General features: G+C 37.6%; 1 protein-coding gene across 1 annotated transcript; it reads right to left on the bottom strand.

Moving 5' to 3' along the window:
* Positions 1–690: 690 nt before the first annotated feature.
* Positions 691–16,254, bottom strand: LOC103129364 (protein eva-1 homolog A-like). The gene is made up of 5 exons (XM_007540419.2): positions 15,860–16,254; positions 10,032–10,622; positions 4,223–4,390; positions 2,868–3,227; positions 691–1,498 (listed from the first exon to the last, which is right to left on the bottom strand). Exons 3-5 carry the CDS (start codon positions 4,323–4,325, stop codon positions 1,386–1,388), a joined length of 576 nt encoding a protein of 191 aa, XP_007540481.1. The 5' UTR covers positions 4,326–4,390; positions 10,032–10,622; positions 15,860–16,254; the 3' UTR covers positions 691–1,385.
* Positions 16,255–17,980: the final 1,726 nt, after the last annotated feature.

The raw sequence follows: 17,980 nt of genomic DNA, 5'->3' as shown, positions 1-17,980 counted from the left end.
TGGATGGATGGATGGATGTAGCAAAAAACCTGAATCCACTTTGTGTCTACAAAGTTTTTTCCTGTCTAGTTTTAACCATTTTTTGACATTCCCAAATGGGATTGGTTTACTGTCCCAGTTTTTTGGAGTGAATGTAAATTTTGTTGTTTGTTTGTTTATGTGATGCTAGTTAGCCTAGATTGTTTTCTTTATATTTTTATTTGAAATTTGACCTGAATTAACAGTAATTATGTTTTTAAAAAAGAAAGAATGGGGGGAAAGAGGTGGAAAACATGCAGTTGCACTTTTTTGACACCAGGTGGCGTATTTTATACACTTTTGCAATTTTTCTTCTTGGTTGTTCTGGTCCAAAATATCCTTATCCTATCACCTGCATGAATTTATATAAATTTTAGGGTTTAAAATATTCAATTTATATTTTTTTCTTCCTTTTTTCAAGGTTGATTAATAATGCATCAGAGATTTTCATTTTATTTTCTAAAGCAAGAATTGTCTGCATACTCTGAAACTGATTCAATTGACTGATATTCTATAAGCCCCACAAATTCAATTTATGCATTTATTTTTCAGTGTTTGTGCTGTTTTTAGAAGCAGTATAGAAACAAATGGAAGTGCAATAATGTGAAAAATGTGAATTTTGCATAACGGGTCCACTTTGTGTTTTTAAAAAACTGCAAAGCCACCACTTTGTCTTTTATACAGCAGTTTAATCAGTATGTCAAAACAAATTTCATAAAATATTAAAATTAAGTTAGTCGTTCTTTGTAATAACTCAGATTGAGGATTGTCATAAAGTGATGCAACAGAGCTGATAATCCTCAGTGCTTCATGTGTCTGATGTCATTCAATGTGCAACTAGATAAAATTGAAGTGCAATAGTAAAAGCACCAGTATTTATACCACCATGTTTTCATAGAGTTTCTATGATCGTCTTGGAAGAGGAAGTTGCTCTTCAATATAAAAGTATCAAGTTGCAATCCTTTGATTGTTGCAGGTTCACAAACAATAAATGGTCAGCTGAGAAAAGTGCAACATTATTCTACAAAATCAAGCTATGGACGCTACATTGTTATTCCCTTCTGCTCCTTTTCATGTTCTACTGAGAAGTGCCTGGTAGAAACAGAAAAGAAAAAACATCCCAGTAAATTAATGGCAGCAGTCACATAGCCCAGAATCCATCAAATATCAGCTACAGACAATTGTTTGTTGCTAAACTCATTGAAAAATCAGTTTCTGTCCTCTCTTCTTGTTCAGCCCCCAAACAAACCAGTTTTACATCAGAGGCTCACTGCTACAGTGGAAACTGTTTCATGTTCATTTTCTGCACCAGTCATCCATCTGACTTTGTTTTCCTCCAGGTCTGTATCTGTCGTTTTGGTCTTCCATCAGTAATATCTGTTGAGACTTTGAGTCACTGTGCTGATGTCTGGTTGTCCATTCATCCAGATCTCTCGAAGAACCCGTTCCCGCTCCTCCAGTCGCTGGGCCCGGTCCAGTTCTAAAGAAACAAACACACACTTTTAAACACACTTATCCTCTGCTTTACTTTTAGAACTTAGCATTTTGTTTTATTTGTTTTATCTGGTTTTCTGCACATAAAGTTGGACTGTGCGCAGAAAATCAGAGCTAAACTCAGACCTTACAAGAAAACATTTTCATAAAAAATAATTTTCATCCATTTGATGAGTTATTTATTTTGTCTTTAATTTAGTGAGCAGAGGTCTCAAACCATTTATTCTCCGGTCATTCTTAGCCCTGCCTCAATGTATGATTATGTTTGTGTCATGACAGTTTCTAACACACTGGATCGAACATTTAACATGTTTCTCTTGCTGGACTTTTACAGATGCCAACAACAACCTTTTCGTCCTAAATCTTCAAGATGTCAGAACTGTTATGGTTAATCAAGACATGAACGTGTCTCATACATTAATTATATTATTTCACCAATTTTGAAATTCAGAGCTGTTTTTTAAAGTATGTCCTCTCTTTTTGTTCAGCCCCAAACAAACCAGTGTTACCTCATTGTTCAGAGGCTTTGTTTTCCTCCTGGTCTGTATCTGTCTTTTTGGTCTTCCATCAAGTTACAACAAAATTTGTAACTTTTCCAGCAGCCATTGTACAGCACATAAAGTGGTAAAACCAGCTGACCAACATTGCTGGACCTCAGCTTTGGTTGCTAGGTGATGGGCTAGGCTCAGACGATGTTGCTAGGTGACAGCGCAGTGCCCAGTTTGACTGAAAAATTAGTCAAATTGGACACGTCCAATTTGAAACCTCCTGATTTTCCAGACACCAAAAACACATTAATTTATAGCCATAAAACAGATGTGTGTTTTTTAAGCATTGGGCTGATTTTAGAGGCAGTTGAGACCCAAATGGAAGAACAAAAATGTGAAAAAAGTTAATTTTCCATAATAGATCTCATATTTTTCCCCATTGAATAAAGACTTTACAATGTGAGATCACACTATACTTTCAAAATTTGTTTATTTTAAGTATAAGAGCTTAAAATAAGCTCTGATAAAAAAAGCTTATTTTAAAAATTTAAAAAAATCTACTTTTTTTAAAAAAATAAAAGTAACAACTGCATTCACATTTGCAGTTTAATGCATATTTGCAACAAAACGTTTTCAATAGACTCATCTATTTAGAGTTTCTTTTGAACATAATAATGAAACATTTACCAACATATTTGATGCATTTGATTTTAGTGTTGACACTCATCAAAATGTAATGTTTGTTAAATTGTTGACTGTATGGTGTCTTCTTTAAAAACTTGTTTTTATTATGTAAAACACTTTGAGCCGCCTTGTTGCTGAAATGTTCTGTACAATTAAACTTGATTGATTGAAGGTGACAGATACCCTCAGAAGATGTGAACATGGTGGCGTTCAGCAGAGCTCTCTCGAAGCGCCTGCGTCGCCGTGCCGACAGGTCAGACGTGTCGTCCCAGTCCTCTTGCTCACAGTCCCCAGTGTTCCCAGTCGCTCCAGAGGCCACAACCACAGCACCGGCGTTGTCTGGGTTGCCGTCTGTGAGCTGAGGGTGGGCACAGAGGTGCTGGCGACGGTGATGTCTGACCCTTTGGCGATTCTGAAGGTCCTTGCTGTTGCCATAGTGGCAGTCCGCTCGGCAGTGTATCTGGAAGACGATGGCGCACAGCGTGACCAGGAGACCAACACACACACCGCCGAGGAACACTAGAGCTGTTCTCTCAGGTTGGTCTGCGACAAAGGGAAGCGACAATCAATTCAGAGTTAAACGGGCAGCTGATGGTTTCATCCTCCTCTGTCTTCATGTTCTGCATCTCCTCCTTTCTCTGCTTCTTCAAACTCTTCATCTGGGATCTAACTTCCTGTTTCCACTGCCTGATTTCCATCTAGTTTCCACATTTAATTCCTCATATTTACAGAAATCAAGACACTACAGTTAAAATCTGGCATCAAAATGCTTAAAAATTACATTTATTTCCCTTTCGGTTCAAAAAGTGTTTTTGAATTTGTTTGTAAAAAAAATATATAACGGTGGAAAGATTTAGTCTGATTTAAAACAGACAAATACGTTTTCATTGATTATGTATTTGCACAAATTCATGTTTTATTTATTTATTTACTGTTTCAAACATTCAAATTCCCAAAGGGAAATTAAATGTTGTTGTAACTCATATTCATTCAAAGAGTTGTTGTAGACAGTGATGGCTGTTGGCAGGAAAGATCTCCTGTAGCAGTCTGTATTACAGCGACTCTGAAGAACCCTCTGACTGAAGATACTCTGTCTTCTCAAGACAGTCTCATGTAGAAGACGGTCATGGTTGTCCATAATGTTCTTGATTTCATGAAGAATCCTTCTGTGAATAATAATCTCCAGAGGTTCCAGAAGTTTGGATCCAGAAGTGCTGCCTGAATCTGTTCTTTTGTAATCAAGCTATTTATTTGAATGTTTTTATTTTAGTCTTAAAAAACAGAATTTGGACGTAATTTTACATTCTTGTCTGATGATGTAATGTATAAATATTAAATCAGATGTTTTGATCAGTTACTCGGTACTTGAGTAGCCTTTAAACCATAAACCTCTAACCTGAGTAACTTATTGGACAGTTTTTACTTGAGTACAATTTTAGAGCCGTCCATGTTTCAAATGTTTGTTCAACACAGAAATACGTGAGGGCTATAATTAGAAGACTGATTACAGTAAATCCCACATGAACTGTTGATCCCACCTGCAATGAAAGTGTAAGCAGCCAAAAGGTTGCTCAGCATCGCCATCTCCTGGGACCCCATCTTCACCTCCGTGTCTGGGCTGCCGGGTGTTGGAGTGCTCATATTGTGGCTGAGATGAGATCGGTATAAGTTCCTGGAGAAGTTGGATCAGAGCCTCATCTCTCCTCCTGGATCGTCAAGTTTTTAGAAAAAAAACAGAAGAGTAAGTGAATGTTTCTGTCGCATCTAAACTAACAATTCTGCACAGCATTTGAAATAATAAATATAATTAGTAATATTAATAACAATGTATTTATTAGTGCCTAAAAAGGCTTTCAAATTCATCTTAAAAAGTAACGTCCTTATTAAAAACACAATCGAGATGAAAAATGAAACCCATAAAACTACTGGATAAAACAGTAGAGTTCAGCTGAGCTTTCTTATGAATCTATAGTTTTAGATCATTTTAAACGCAGAACAAACTCAGCACGACACATGGTCATGGCAAATGATTTATAACTGCAGCTGTGTGCAACTAAAGAAGCACTCTAGATGTAATTGATTACTATTTAAAGGGGAATTATGCAAAATTTACATTTTGCAGGTTTTTATACTTCCATTATGGCCTCAATTGCTTCTAAAAACAGTTCAAGTGTTTTTAAAAAAAACATTCAGGCATTTTTTGACAATAAGTTAATGCTTTTTGATGCCTGGAAAATGAGCCGTTTCACAAACCTCCTGATTGTTAAGTCACATTCCACGATCAATGCATTGTTACCTAGCAACCTCAGCTAAGCCCAGCCCGTTTCCTAGCAACCCAAGCACATTCAGTTTTATTGCTGTATGTGCTGTACAATGGCTGCAGGAAAAGACAAGTGTTTTGTTATTGACTTACTCACTTGCTGCATTCTTGTTGTTTGTACAGGAGGCTCTACTTCTGCTTTTCTAAGATAAGATTGGGTTTGGGTCGTGTGGCTGGAAGCAACTAATTTGAACTTGAAGTGACAAGGCAAGACAATCTTATCTAAGAATTATTTTGTGTAACAAATGTACTGAACATGATTTGTATAGCCCATAAATCTATAATAACCTGTCCAAGGAAGTATTATAGATTCTCTTTAATTAACTTACAAGTCAGTTTCTTAAAGCAGTCAATCTATTTTTGCGTTTATACTTGCTTTTCTGTACAGTGAACTCTTTTCACTTTCCCACCTCATTTTTCTTCTGGCTGCAGTGAAATAATCCCCAGGCAGTGCATCCATCAGGCAGGCAGGTCTGTACACTTGACCTTTGTGTGGAGCATGTGGAAAAGGGCAGGTGTTTCTCAGTGCTCACACAGTGACCATGTCACCACAGATAAATGTCCAAAATCCCAGGCTGAGAGGAAAACATACTGAAAGGAGCTCATGACTCTGATGAGCTGTATCACCTCTGAAAGGTCGCCATCAGAAATGTTGAAGTTGTTGATGCTTTCCAACATTTATCCTATCTACTTTATTTTGCATTAAAATATAGTATTTATTCCCTTTTTCACAATATTGAGGTTTTGCACTCAATGCACAGAGTGAATTGGTATTGTTAACACATTTTAAACAATAATGAATCATGGCGTACTGACACAGAAAGGACAACAATATTCACCCAAAATCAGTCGATGTTGCATGTTTTCAGTGTTTTCAACAGTCGGTAGACTGGCAAAAACCAATGAATGGCATTTAGGGATAATATCTTCCTCCAGTGGGAACAGGAGGAAGAGTAGCATCAGTACAAGACGATGAGATGCAGTGAACATGAAGTTGTACCAGTCAATGATTGGATTAAACTTGTGGATTAAGTTCCTAAAAATCCCAGTCCATTAGTACTGGTGCTCTCATCTTGAAGTCAGAGAGTTCCTGCAGCTTCAAGGAAGTATTTGTAGCCTGTACTGTATTTCTAGCTTGGACTGTTAAATGACTCTTAGCTACAAGTGTATTTTTCACTGTAGTTGCTTATCTCTATTTTGCAGTGGTCACTGCATTGTTTTCTCCTGATTAATCTGTCTTAGTTTGACATTTAAAGATATTAAAGAGCAGCAGATCCCTTTTTAGTGTGTTTTGTGGGAATAAACCTGACAGAAAAAAAAAAAACACTGATGAGCATAGGCATTCATTTTCTCCTTCCAACATATTTGTTGGAGGTAAAAATGCCAACACAAGGTAAAAGTTACTGGCTTGGTTGACAGATTCCTACGTTCAACTTTTCACATTCTTGCACACCACCTTCCAGGGTCCCACTTAAGCTTTTGTTGTGCTTTTNTACTGGCTTGGTTGACAGATTCCTACGTTCAACTTTTCACATTCTTGCACACCACCTTCCAGGGTCCCACTTAAGCTTTTGTTGTGCTTTTGCTTTTGTGTTCAGCTCTGCAACTAGAATATTAAACACGTTTCCTCAGTCTTTGAGTTCATGGCATTATACAAGAATAACTTTAAAGGTGACCTATTATGCTTCATTGAACAGGTAAGGTCACAAAACATTCTCATCGCATTCTTTTTGCACAAAATTATTCCTACATAATGAGATTTCAGTCTGCTCAGTTCTGCCTATTGTGAGCTCCTTTCAGAAGGAGCTGTTTTAGAGCGACTTGTCACTTTAAATCCAAATAAGCTGCTGCTGGCCCCAACTCAGCGTTTACACCTGAAGGAAGAAGAATCCAGGAAGTGGTTTCTACATGGTAAGTCTTCAACAAAACTCTTGTCTTTTCCAGCAGTCACTGTTCAGCGCATACAACAGTAAAACCAACTGACCAAACATGCTGGTGATCCACTTGGGTTGCTAGGCGATGGGCGGAACTCCGCTGGGGTTGCTAGGCAACAGAACCCCAGCACAGAACCCAAAAGAAATTATTTTGATATTCCTGACTGACCAAAACAGGGTAAGTGGAGTTGAATTAAGTGTCAGTGAAATGTGCAGGTTATGTGTTGTTCTTTTTCCCCTATGCAGTGTAAGAAAATATCCGTGAAGACAGAGCAGCTTCTGTTTTTAACACCTAGAAATTGCTTCACACCGTCTTTAAACATTTAACTTTTAAACTGTGGCGAAAACATAGACGTTAAAACCAAAACGCTGTACTCTAGTGATGAGAAGCTGTAAAGTCGGGGCACGAGTCTAAACTCTGATAAATAAAAAATGTATGATGCACTCAGCGGAGATCAAAGTGGCCTAATTTCTCAGGATGTCTTCAGCTGTAAAGATGCAGAAAGACAGCACTACTGACCTGCAATATAAAGTCAGCATGCTGGAGGACAGATGTGTGTTTCGTCTGTCACATTTCTGAAAGCGTCCAGATGCTTTTTCCCCCTGTCATACCTGTTCATCCTCAGAAAGGCAGCACATCAGGGTTTGAATTGTTTAACAAAACTAACCGAGGAATTTAGTAGCGTGGCTGTCGACCATAGCATGAACACAACCTCGAAGCACTTCTACATTCACCGACTGTCAGAGTCGCTTTGTGATGTTGTGTGGAAAAGCTCCAGGAAGCGGCTGCCCTTCTTTCTCACCCTCTGTTGCTTTCCCCTCCAAAGTCTGGATGCGACAGTTCGACTTACAGCAGGAAACATGTCAACATGATTTCTTTATTTAAGGTTATTACAAGCCCAGATTTCAAAATAGGCATCTAATGAATGTCTTAATCTAATATCAGGCAACTGAGCATCACAATTATGTAATGTCATCAGTAAGACACTCAAGCCCTGCAGCCAAGTCATCACCGCCACTCTGCCCAGGAGTCAACACAACACAAGCTACAACATAACGCCATCATCTAGCTGCACATCCATCACTGACACTGTCCATTCACCTTTTTTAAATAGAAAAAACAAAATATTCTTTTAAAAGAAATAGACGTCACGTTTCTGGTGGGAGTGACTAATGAATAAAAACAATAAGATGGGTGATAAAGGGATGCATTCTTATAAAAAAACTGTACAAACTAAAATTATGTACATACATGATAAATAATTCATGAGCTGCACAACATATAGAAGAACTACAGCCATCTTCACAAGGCAGATATTATATGAGATTCTATTGGGCTACATTCACACTGCAGCCCGAAATGACCCAATTCTGATTTTTTTGTGACATTAAAAATTTTTGCCGTGGGTGTTCACATTTCCAAATAAATGCGTCTTGTATAAAATCTCCATTGTGAACTGCAAACGACCTGAAAATGTCCCGCATGCGCAGTAGAGGGCGCAATAGCATCAGCGTTCTCAGTGTTTTGGCCATAGGTTTTGCCAACCGCCATAAAAGAAGAAGTGCTCGGTGTTTGCAGAAGTAAACATGGAGGCTAACGGTGGAGCTTAGCTTATGATGTTGAAGTTGTTGTCCAACTGGAGCAGCATATTAACAATTTAATCCTCATCACAGTTTGCTATGGTTGTTGTTTTTCTTCCCGCTTGCGAGTATCAGGACTCAGAATAGTGAGATTTGTCGAGTGTCAGTGACGTTCAGATTTGATTAATGCGACGTGAACATTCAGATTCACATCAAATCTTTTCGCACTTGAAAAGATTTGAAAAGATCTGATACGTATCAGATATCCAAGTGGCCTGGGTCAAAAAATCAGACCTGTGTTGTTCAGACAGTAATGAAAAGATGAGACACAAGTCGCAGTAAGGCAAAAAAAAAAAGAAATCTGAATTGGGTCACTTGGGGCTGCAGTGTGAATGCAGCATTAGTGCCAAAAATATGTTCATGTGTCCATGGCTATGTTTATACAAATTACATATATACACGAGAGCACATTACATAAACACTCTACAAACACACCATAGAAACATGTTGTAGACACATTAACATATTTCTGGCATTAATGGAACCCTATCGTTCTAATAAAAGGTTTTTGTTGCTCTATAAAGTGTTTTTATAATAATAATATTATTCTTTGAAAAACTTGCCTTTTGCCAAGTTTAATGTTTAATAACTCGTGTGTGTGTGTGTGTGTGTGTGTGTGCGTGCATGTACGCAAGTCTTTGTGTTGGATGTTTGTGACTAACATGAAATAAACAAGGTCAATCAAGAAATACTTTGGTTTTATCTAAAACCTACATTTAATATAAGATTAAATTATTTAATTGAAACTCTCATCCTATAAAAGTAAGTTGCTGTGAATTAATTCAAATTAAAAAATACTTATCTGATCCCAAAGAGAAATTAAATGAATAAATCAGAATCAAACAAAGCCTTGAGATTACAAATATTTGGCTTTCTCAAATATTTAAAAGCTGTATTCTCATTGCTAATTTTTATTTTAATCTTTTGTTAAATTAAAAAGCATTTAGCAACAAACTAATTCTGATCCTCGTTTTATCACAGAGTGTAATCTTCTTTACCATTCTGCTGTGACTGACCAAATTATTACACTGCAAAATGTTGGTTTAGAAAACTGTCGCTTCTACGACTGTCTCTGAACACACAAGCGCACACACACTAATGCACACACACACACACACACAAACATGCACGCACGCGTACACACACACACGTACACGCACACACACATATCTACCAGAATGCGCTCATCAAAGCTGAAGTGTATTCCTCCCTCTGTGCATGTCTAATAACTCTAACACGATGTGACAGTGGCCTTTCCCTCTCCTGCTGCTAACGTGACACGCAGCGAGAGCAGAAACAATCAAATGAGACAAAATGCAATGAAAGCAGCAGAAAGTAGACAAACTGAGCAGAAGCAGTAGTAATATCTATGTTTCTTTCTGCAAAATACTTACATCTGGACAACCAAAAAGTGCAGTTTTTAGCAAATATTAGGTATATTGTTATACTTACAGTTAAATAATCCAGAGCCCAGTCGTCTGCTTTCTCTTCTTCAACTCTACTCTTTACTCCTGTCCTCTATGGTCATCTCATCTCACTGCTCCTCCTCCCCTCTCTCTCCACTATTTGCTCTTTCCCCTTAAACAGAAACTAAAACAGTTCAAACTGTACAATTAGATGCATAAATCCACATAAAGCCTTCACTTTGGCACACAAGCTCCAGCGCCTTTCCCTGAGTTCTGCAGGAGCAAATTAAAAACGTCTTTCATTCTTCTCTTCAGTTCTCCTGTCTGATGCAGCAGCAGGACGAGGAGGGAAGAGGAGGAGGAGGAGCTGGAGGAAGAGGAGGTGCGTTGCTCCGACTCTTTTCCAGAGGGCAGTTTTCCATTAGTCCATTTTAGTTTTTCCAGGTTATTTTCCAGACAGAGTTACAGAGGTCAGGTCCCGAGGGCAGAAATGTGACATGAAAGACCCTGACAGGTCGAGTGAATCTCCCTCCTCCCTCGCTGCCAAACTTCTGCATCCTTTTCTTTCTCTCACTTACAACAACGCCACACACACATCCACATAGCTGCACATGCAGACTGGGTGCCACTCCTCCTGCTTAGAGAGAGGAGAGGGAAACACAGAGTGATTTGTCATGTCACTAAATCAGTGTTTACGATGTAAAAGTTGTCACAACCACGTCTGTCAAAATAGCAAAATTGCTGGACGATAAATTGACCCAGAAGTTATTGCGATAAACGATAACATCGATGTTTTGAGACTGTTTTTAAGTAATATATTGATAATTGCATAATAATGCAAGTTTGCCCTCTCGAAGAGCAATAAGCTTAACACTGGAACTGGAAGATATTTTAAATACCTAAAATAAAATATGACAATGAAAAACTGAAAGACTGACATAGAACCTACAGAAGCTGAGAGCGGACATTTTCTAAATATACGTTTTCCCGATAGTTTTCTCAACATAAGATAATATCGAGAACACAAGATGATTGGTTTGTGAGTTAATTCAATTCAAATTAAATTTTAAAAATGCTTTATTGATCCCAAATGGAAACTGAATGTTGTTGTTACTCACATTAATTCAAATTCTTCACAACAAACCTGACTTTTTCAAAAAGTCATCTGGCATTTGTGGCTCTGAACTAGTTTTATTTCCTGAGAGCAAAATGTCTCTTCAGGTTGGAAAGGCTGAACACTCCTGCTATAGTTTCTTGTCTCTGTATAAATAACTTAAAATCCCAGCGTTGAAGAATACACCGTAGTAGCAAAGTAACAAAGTGTTAAAAGTTTGAAGTGTATGAATTCCTCAGATGAGAAAAACATAAAGAAACAAAAGTTTGCGTGTCCAAGGTGAGCCAGCAAACCATGTTTAATTTAGGTTAAAGTCGACCAGATTCTGTTTATTAAATTTTGATCAGCTAACCTGTCCTGTTGGCAGGTTGTTTTCTAGCTGATGTTACGCAACAGGAAAAGGCTGAAAATCTTCCCGCCTCTGGCTGGGGGGCTGGCAGCTTTTTCCAGGCCAACGGCTCTCAACAGGTATGTGCAAGAAAAACACGCCGGCATCCCCACAAAGCTGAGAGGTAAAACTTACAAAATGACATCTCAAATCAACCAGCATTTCTCAAACAATTAAGCTCATGCAGCAGCTTTAGAAACACTACAACCTTCTTTGAATGCAAAGCCTGTTCAGCTCTGCATTTAAATCAAGCAGATGAACTTATACCATCAGTGGTTTTTACGTTATTTTGCCGCTTGCCTGCACTCATGCTTTGCTGCTGCAGCTCTTCACAGATCCCACCGCCACCAATGAAACGCTGTCAGAGGTGAGTATCATCGCCTCCCTGCTGAGTAAGCTTCCCCACACTGGATGAAGCCGTCTAATTTAATGTTAATGCTGTACATATCCTACATTATACATCGCCGTTAGGTGAATGGGAGGGTGACTTCAATGTCAGTAATACTTTGAGGCTGCAAGCGCTCTGAAATAAACGCTCTCACCAACACAAACTTTAGTTCCAGCCTAATTTGAAGTGACAAGGACAAAAATAATTAAGAGTTCAAATTGGATTTCATGTGCTAAATAAAAAAAAAAAAAGAAAGCTGGAAATATGATCAGCAAAGTCCCAAAAGTGGAGAAGTGAAGGGACTGCTCTACAAATAATGTATTTTTCAAACATGCATGAGAATACTGCTAATATTCAATGGTAGACAGTAAAGTATGGAGCTACATTATGACCAAAAGCAAAAAATGAAATTGAAAAAAAGTTGAGAAAAAAGATATGAAACTGAAAACTCTTCCTCAAATTATTTTTTTTTCCATTTGAATTTCCTTTTTAAAGAAAACTCCAATTTAGCTCTGTAAAGTTTGCCTTTAATCTTAGCCCCTTCGTTTTGTTTTGTTTTAGTTGATTTCCAAGCATTTTGCTGTTTTTCTCCACCTAGGTGTAAAAACAACAAAAAGGTATTTTAGGATAATCTAAAAACACTCTTTTAACTGACATTGTTACAGTTATGCAAAGGTAAATTGTTATATTAAAGTGGGAAAACCTCCAACATTTCTGGAACAGAAATCTGTTTTATAAATCATTCCAGTGAACAAAGTCAACTAGACACATTTTTCCAGAGAATAGATTCAAATATAAACCCATACTTCTTATTAAAGTTGCTGAATCCAAATCTAAACATATTTACATATGAATTATTTATGGTATGTGTAGAGAAATGTTTGCCTGACTTGATATGGTTCAAGTATCAATTATTGCTTTGTGTCTTTAAACTTTACTGTAGATAAAATATTAAAGAAACATTTTTGCTTCAAACTTTGGCAATAAATACATTGCTAAATTAAAACACTAATTTAAGCAGATTGTAAACAACAAGCACAACCTGATATTGTACATGCTGAATGCACCACATGTGGACCTCTTGCACACCAGTGCATCTATTTTTTGCATCTCCTGCACAGGTTGATGAAATATTAAGAGTCTTAACTCCATGTAGTGCGTCCTGTGAGGAATCGTCTGTCATCAGTTAAATACTGAGGGACAGGACTAAGGATGAGGAACTCAGAGTTTTCTCTGCAGTTTACATTTCTCCTGCTGGGTTTTAATGACGCATAAATCATCAGTTAACTACCAAAATATGAATAAATGTCACTAACATTGTTTTATAAATAAAAACACGATTTAAGATAAAGAGCTACAGGTTAAAATAACATGCTGTGGTGAAACATACATTAGAACTGCAAAAAATAAAAAGTAGACTAAATCTGCAATTTTAAAGAAATAATCGAGAAAACAACTAGTTGTAGTTTCTTAGAAACTATTTTCATCTGTTTATTGTTACAGAATAGCAAATTTTGAAAAGTTGTACTGGAAACAAGTAAGAGATGTGGAGAAAAAATAAATAAAAATAAATAAATAAAAATAAATGATGCCTCGGTTTAAGGTAGTAAGATCATTAATTATATTTAACTTGTAAACATGGAGAAAAAACTGTATCAAGTTTCAGAGATCAGATTAGATTAGATTAGATTAGATTAGATTAGATTAGATTAGATTTATTGTCACTGCACAGTTGACAATAAAATTGTCAAAAGCTCTTCTTGGGGTTTTATAAACAAAGTGCATAAGACTAGACAGAAGTATGACCTGGAAAAAATGCTAATTGAAAAACAAAACAACAACAACAACAAAAAAAACCCCACAGCAACCAAAGCAAAAAACAAAAAACTGTTTTTCAGTGTCTTTATCTCTAACCAGCTGTGCAGAAGCTCAGCCAGGGTTGCTAGGTAACGGGGCTGGGCTCAGCTGCGGTTGCTAGGTAACAGCGCAGTGCCCTTTGACTATGACTTAACAATCAGGAGACTTTTGAAACTACTCATTTTCCAGACCCCAAAAAACATTAACATGTTGCTAAAAATGTCTAGATGGTTCTAGAAACAGTTGAGACCCAAATGGAAGTACGGAAACATACAAATGTGAATTTTGCATAAGTTCTGGCATTAAAGTTCCTTTTAATGCCAGCGTTCATCACATCCACACTAACTGCCTTTTAGAAAATGCTAATTAATAAATGGCATCCCACAGCAGTGTGTGACCAAGCTAGTGACCAGCATGAACAGGAAGTGCCAGGCTGTTGTGAGTGTATGGCTCCTCCACACACTTCTAAGGCTCCTGATTGTCATTGAAAAAGGGTTGAATTGCTGATATGTTGTACTTCTTCTAACTTCTGTCTTTTAATCCAGTAACAAACCTCAAACAACTCAATACACTACAAAAACACTACATCTTACCAAGTATTTTTAGTTGAGTTTCTAGTAAAATATCTTAAAATAAGACAAAACAAACTTACAAGTAACTTTTCAGCGAGATGTACGAGTTTGTTTTAAATCAATCAGTACTGATGAAAAAGTACTAGTCACTGGAAGATTATTTGTCTGTTGTCCTAATTCAAGTTTGCTGAGATATTTCCATGAAACTAGACCAACAATACTTGGTTAAGTGTTTGTGTTTTTGCAGTGTAGCCATACAGGCAGCTTGGCAGACTCAAGCATTGTCAGAAAAAGTAAATATATTAAAAAAATAAATCAAGAGGGATTGCAATAAAATCTTTGTTGAAATGTTTACAGTCTTACCTTTATTTGATTCCCCAAAATAGTTTAGTTCCAGGCTGACGTTTTATTAACATTAAACTGATTCTGTGGAGAATCAGGTACTGTAAAAGCATTTTCTGTTTCTTTAATTCATATATTTCACAGCAGGAGAACCGACTGGCCCTGCTTTTTCTTTTAGACATGGACTGTCTCTTTTGTTACCCAGAGTCTCTGTTGCTATGGGGCACCTTTACTCAGCCAGGACTTTTGGCCAGAACACAGACCTCATTATATTCAACTTATCCCTGTGTGTGCGTTTTGCTTTCATATCCCTGTGGGCGCTTTAGACATCCCAGCCCTCTGGGTGCTCCTGTCTGGTCCAGGCCGCTCCTTGAGGATGAAGCCTTGGTTTTAGGGTACGGGTTAAGTTGTTTCAGTTCAGGGTTAGGGTGAGGGGCTATGGACAATATAATGTGGGTAAGTGTCCCCATGGGGATAGCAGAACAACCAAATGTGTGTGTGTGTTATATAAGACAGCTGTTCATGTGGCGATAATCTAATCATTCCCATGACTGAGTCAAGTGGAACTGAGGGCCTCTCGGACTCATCCTCTCTGCACACGTCTCTCTCTGTCTCTATAACCTCTTTCTATATCTTATTATCTGTTCCTGCTCTGACTTTAAGCTGCTCCTATTCCGCTCTATTGCACTTTTCTTCTATTTTATGCCTTAATACAAAATATCTATCCATACAGTCTCTCTGCATGTTCTACACTTTTAAGGGTCATTTTGGTTACATGGGCTAAATGGTACATTGCTGTCTTATTGTTATTTACAAATAAGTGAATCTGGAACCTTACATACAAAAAAACATATCCATTTGTTTACTGTCTCATAAAATCCGAATAACATTCACATTTTGAATATTTTTATATGCCCATTTGAGTCTTAACTGCTTCTGAAAACAGACCAAATGCTTAAAAACCACCCAGTTGTTTTTGGGGGGGGGTTTGGCAATAATTTAATGTTTTCGTGTCGGGGAAAAAGATCCGTTTTAAAAACTTACCAAAAGTTAAGTCACATTCAACTGGCACTGCGCCGTTACCTAGCAACCCCAGCCAGCCCAGCCCGTCACCTAGCAACCCAAGTGGAGCTCCAGGGCGTTTGGTTTTACCGCTGTATGAGCTGTAATATGGCAGCTGGGGGAAAAAAATTGTGTTTTGTTGTCGACTTACCATCCAGAAACCACTTGAAACACTTCTAAATGTACAGCTATATGATGAAAGCGCGTCGACTTACAGCTTTCTTCCCGTGTGAGTAAACGTTGAGTTGGGGGCGTGGTCAGCAGCAGCTGATTTGGATTTAAAGTGACAGAGTCCTAAAAAGGTCATACTGAAAGGAGCTTAAAATAGGCACAACAATTATCTAAGGCTGAATTTATGTAAAAAAATGTAATGAACATGCTTTTTGTAGCCTTTAGACCTATCCTAGCCTGTTCAATGAAACATCTAATATTTATTCCACAAGAAATATTAAGGAACTGCAGGGCTTTTGATAAAATATTCTGTTGGCTAGCAAGACAAAAGTTTGCCATCTGACCGAAAAATAACATTTCAGAATCATGTCAAAAGTAAAACAGTATGTGGGGAGTATGGTGGTTTGTGGTTGGTTTGCTTCCTAAAGATGTCAGTCAACTTATCCTAACTGATGTTAATCATAAGTTTTGCTCTCTATTAGGAAATCCTGCAGTAAAAGGTCCAAACCCCATAACGCTTTGGGTTGGTTTGGAAAGCTTTTTCCCTTAAAATCATCATTTGAAAACTACCTTATGCATCTACTCGGGCTGTCTTTATCCACTGTAAGAAAATGTTCAATAAAATGAAAAATTTAAATTTAACAATATTGTGGAAAGCTAAATGTCATGAGTTACATTAATTCAAAGCTCAGTGCACTGCAAAAATACAAAATATCAGTAAGTATTTTTGTCTTGTTTCTAGTGCAAATATGTTCATACACTTGAAATATGACAAACTAACTTACAAATATTTTCTTTAGCAAGATATGGGAGCTTATTTTAAGACAGTAATTCCTTATGATTGAGGAAATCTAGTAATTCCACTGGCAGATTATTTTATTTATAACATGGAGAAATGTTTTACTTAAAAGTGAACCTCATAGTTTTCTAGTCAGCATTAAGAACTTAAAACAACCTCCTATATCTTGCTAAAAAGTTGCTCATCAGTTTTGTCTTATTTAAAGTATGCTAAGATATTTGCACTACAAACTAAACAAAATAATTGGTAGGATTTTGTGTTTTAGCAGTGTGTATCCTGAAAACTGACTAATAAAACAGTAAAACCTTGTTATTTTTCCTACAGAACTGATACTACACTACAAACATCCAGCCCAAAAACAGGAATATTGTGCAATTTGCAACAATTTCTCTTAAAAACAGCTCCACATGTATCCCATGTTATGATTTCCCTGTTGAACAAAAGCCAAACAATGGAGCAGGTGTGACACATTTGGAAACGTTACGTCATCGACTCCATTAGCGCCACTTCAGGCGGCGGCGAGGTTCAGCTAATTTTGTCCAGTCAGCTGCGGCGTGTTGCTGCTCTCCGGGCAGCGTGGAGCCGCTCGGCGCGGTTACGTAATGGCTGCTGCTCGGTAGCCCCAGTTGGAGTCGGTGGAGTGTGAAGAAGGATTCATTCAGGTCCATTGGTGTCCACTCCACTGACTTTTGGCCAGGAGACAAGAGAAGCAAGGAAATATCTGGTTATAAACGTTCAGAACCAGATATTTTCTTTATCTTCTATGGTGTCTAGTAGCATCAGTTTAAATCTGACCTAGGCAAAATAGGAAACACAAACCCGTTTAAAATGTTTAAAAGCAATATTACCAGAACAGAAATTGTGTGTCTATTGTTACACACCATCAGTCAGAAATCCCACAGTTTTCTCAGCTTTAATGTCTTTATTCTGCCTTCTACAAACCTGATTCAGAGAGTCATGTGAAGGCCAAAACACTGTGTTAGTGAGGCACTGCGGCAGCCATTGCAGACTAAACAGAAAATAAAAACTAAAACTCAGGACAACTTTACCAGCAATATACAGAAAAGACATAATCACGTCATGTAACACATTTTCTAGGAGTTCAAAAAAACATTTGTTAATACGACACCTTAAAACAAACCAACTGGACGGGACGAAATGAAAGAACAACGTGCAGCAGGTCAGACTTCTACCAGATAAAACACATCGACAGGTTTCATCGACTCAAACCGGCCGACGGTGCAGAAACGGCCTCCAGATAGTCACACGCATAAATAAAGAAATAAATATAAAGTCTGTTTG

This window comes from Poecilia formosa, unplaced genomic scaffold (genome assembly GCF_000485575.1).
Source record: "Poecilia formosa unplaced genomic scaffold, Poecilia_formosa-5.1.2 Scaffold539, whole genome shotgun sequence".
Lineage (NCBI taxonomy): Eukaryota > Metazoa > Chordata > Actinopteri > Cyprinodontiformes > Poeciliidae > Poecilia > Poecilia formosa.
Note: the sequence above shows the minus strand (reverse complement) of the source record. Positions and strands in the feature narration are given on the sequence as shown.

Bases quoted from the DNA above. Each gene is read 5' to 3' on its own strand.
- LOC103129364 (XM_007540419.2), bottom strand. From the start codon at position 4,325: ATGAGCACTCCAACACCCGGCAGCCCAGACACGGAGGTGAAGATGGGG. The intron at 3,228-4,222 runs GTGGGATCAACA...CCTTTGTCGCAG, and splicing joins TGCTTACACTTTCATTGCAG to ACCAACCTGAGAGAACAGCT. The intron at 1,499-2,867 runs GTATCTGTCACC...TTGTTTCTTTAG, and splicing joins CATGTTCACATCTTCTGAGG to AACTGGACCGGGCCCAGCGA.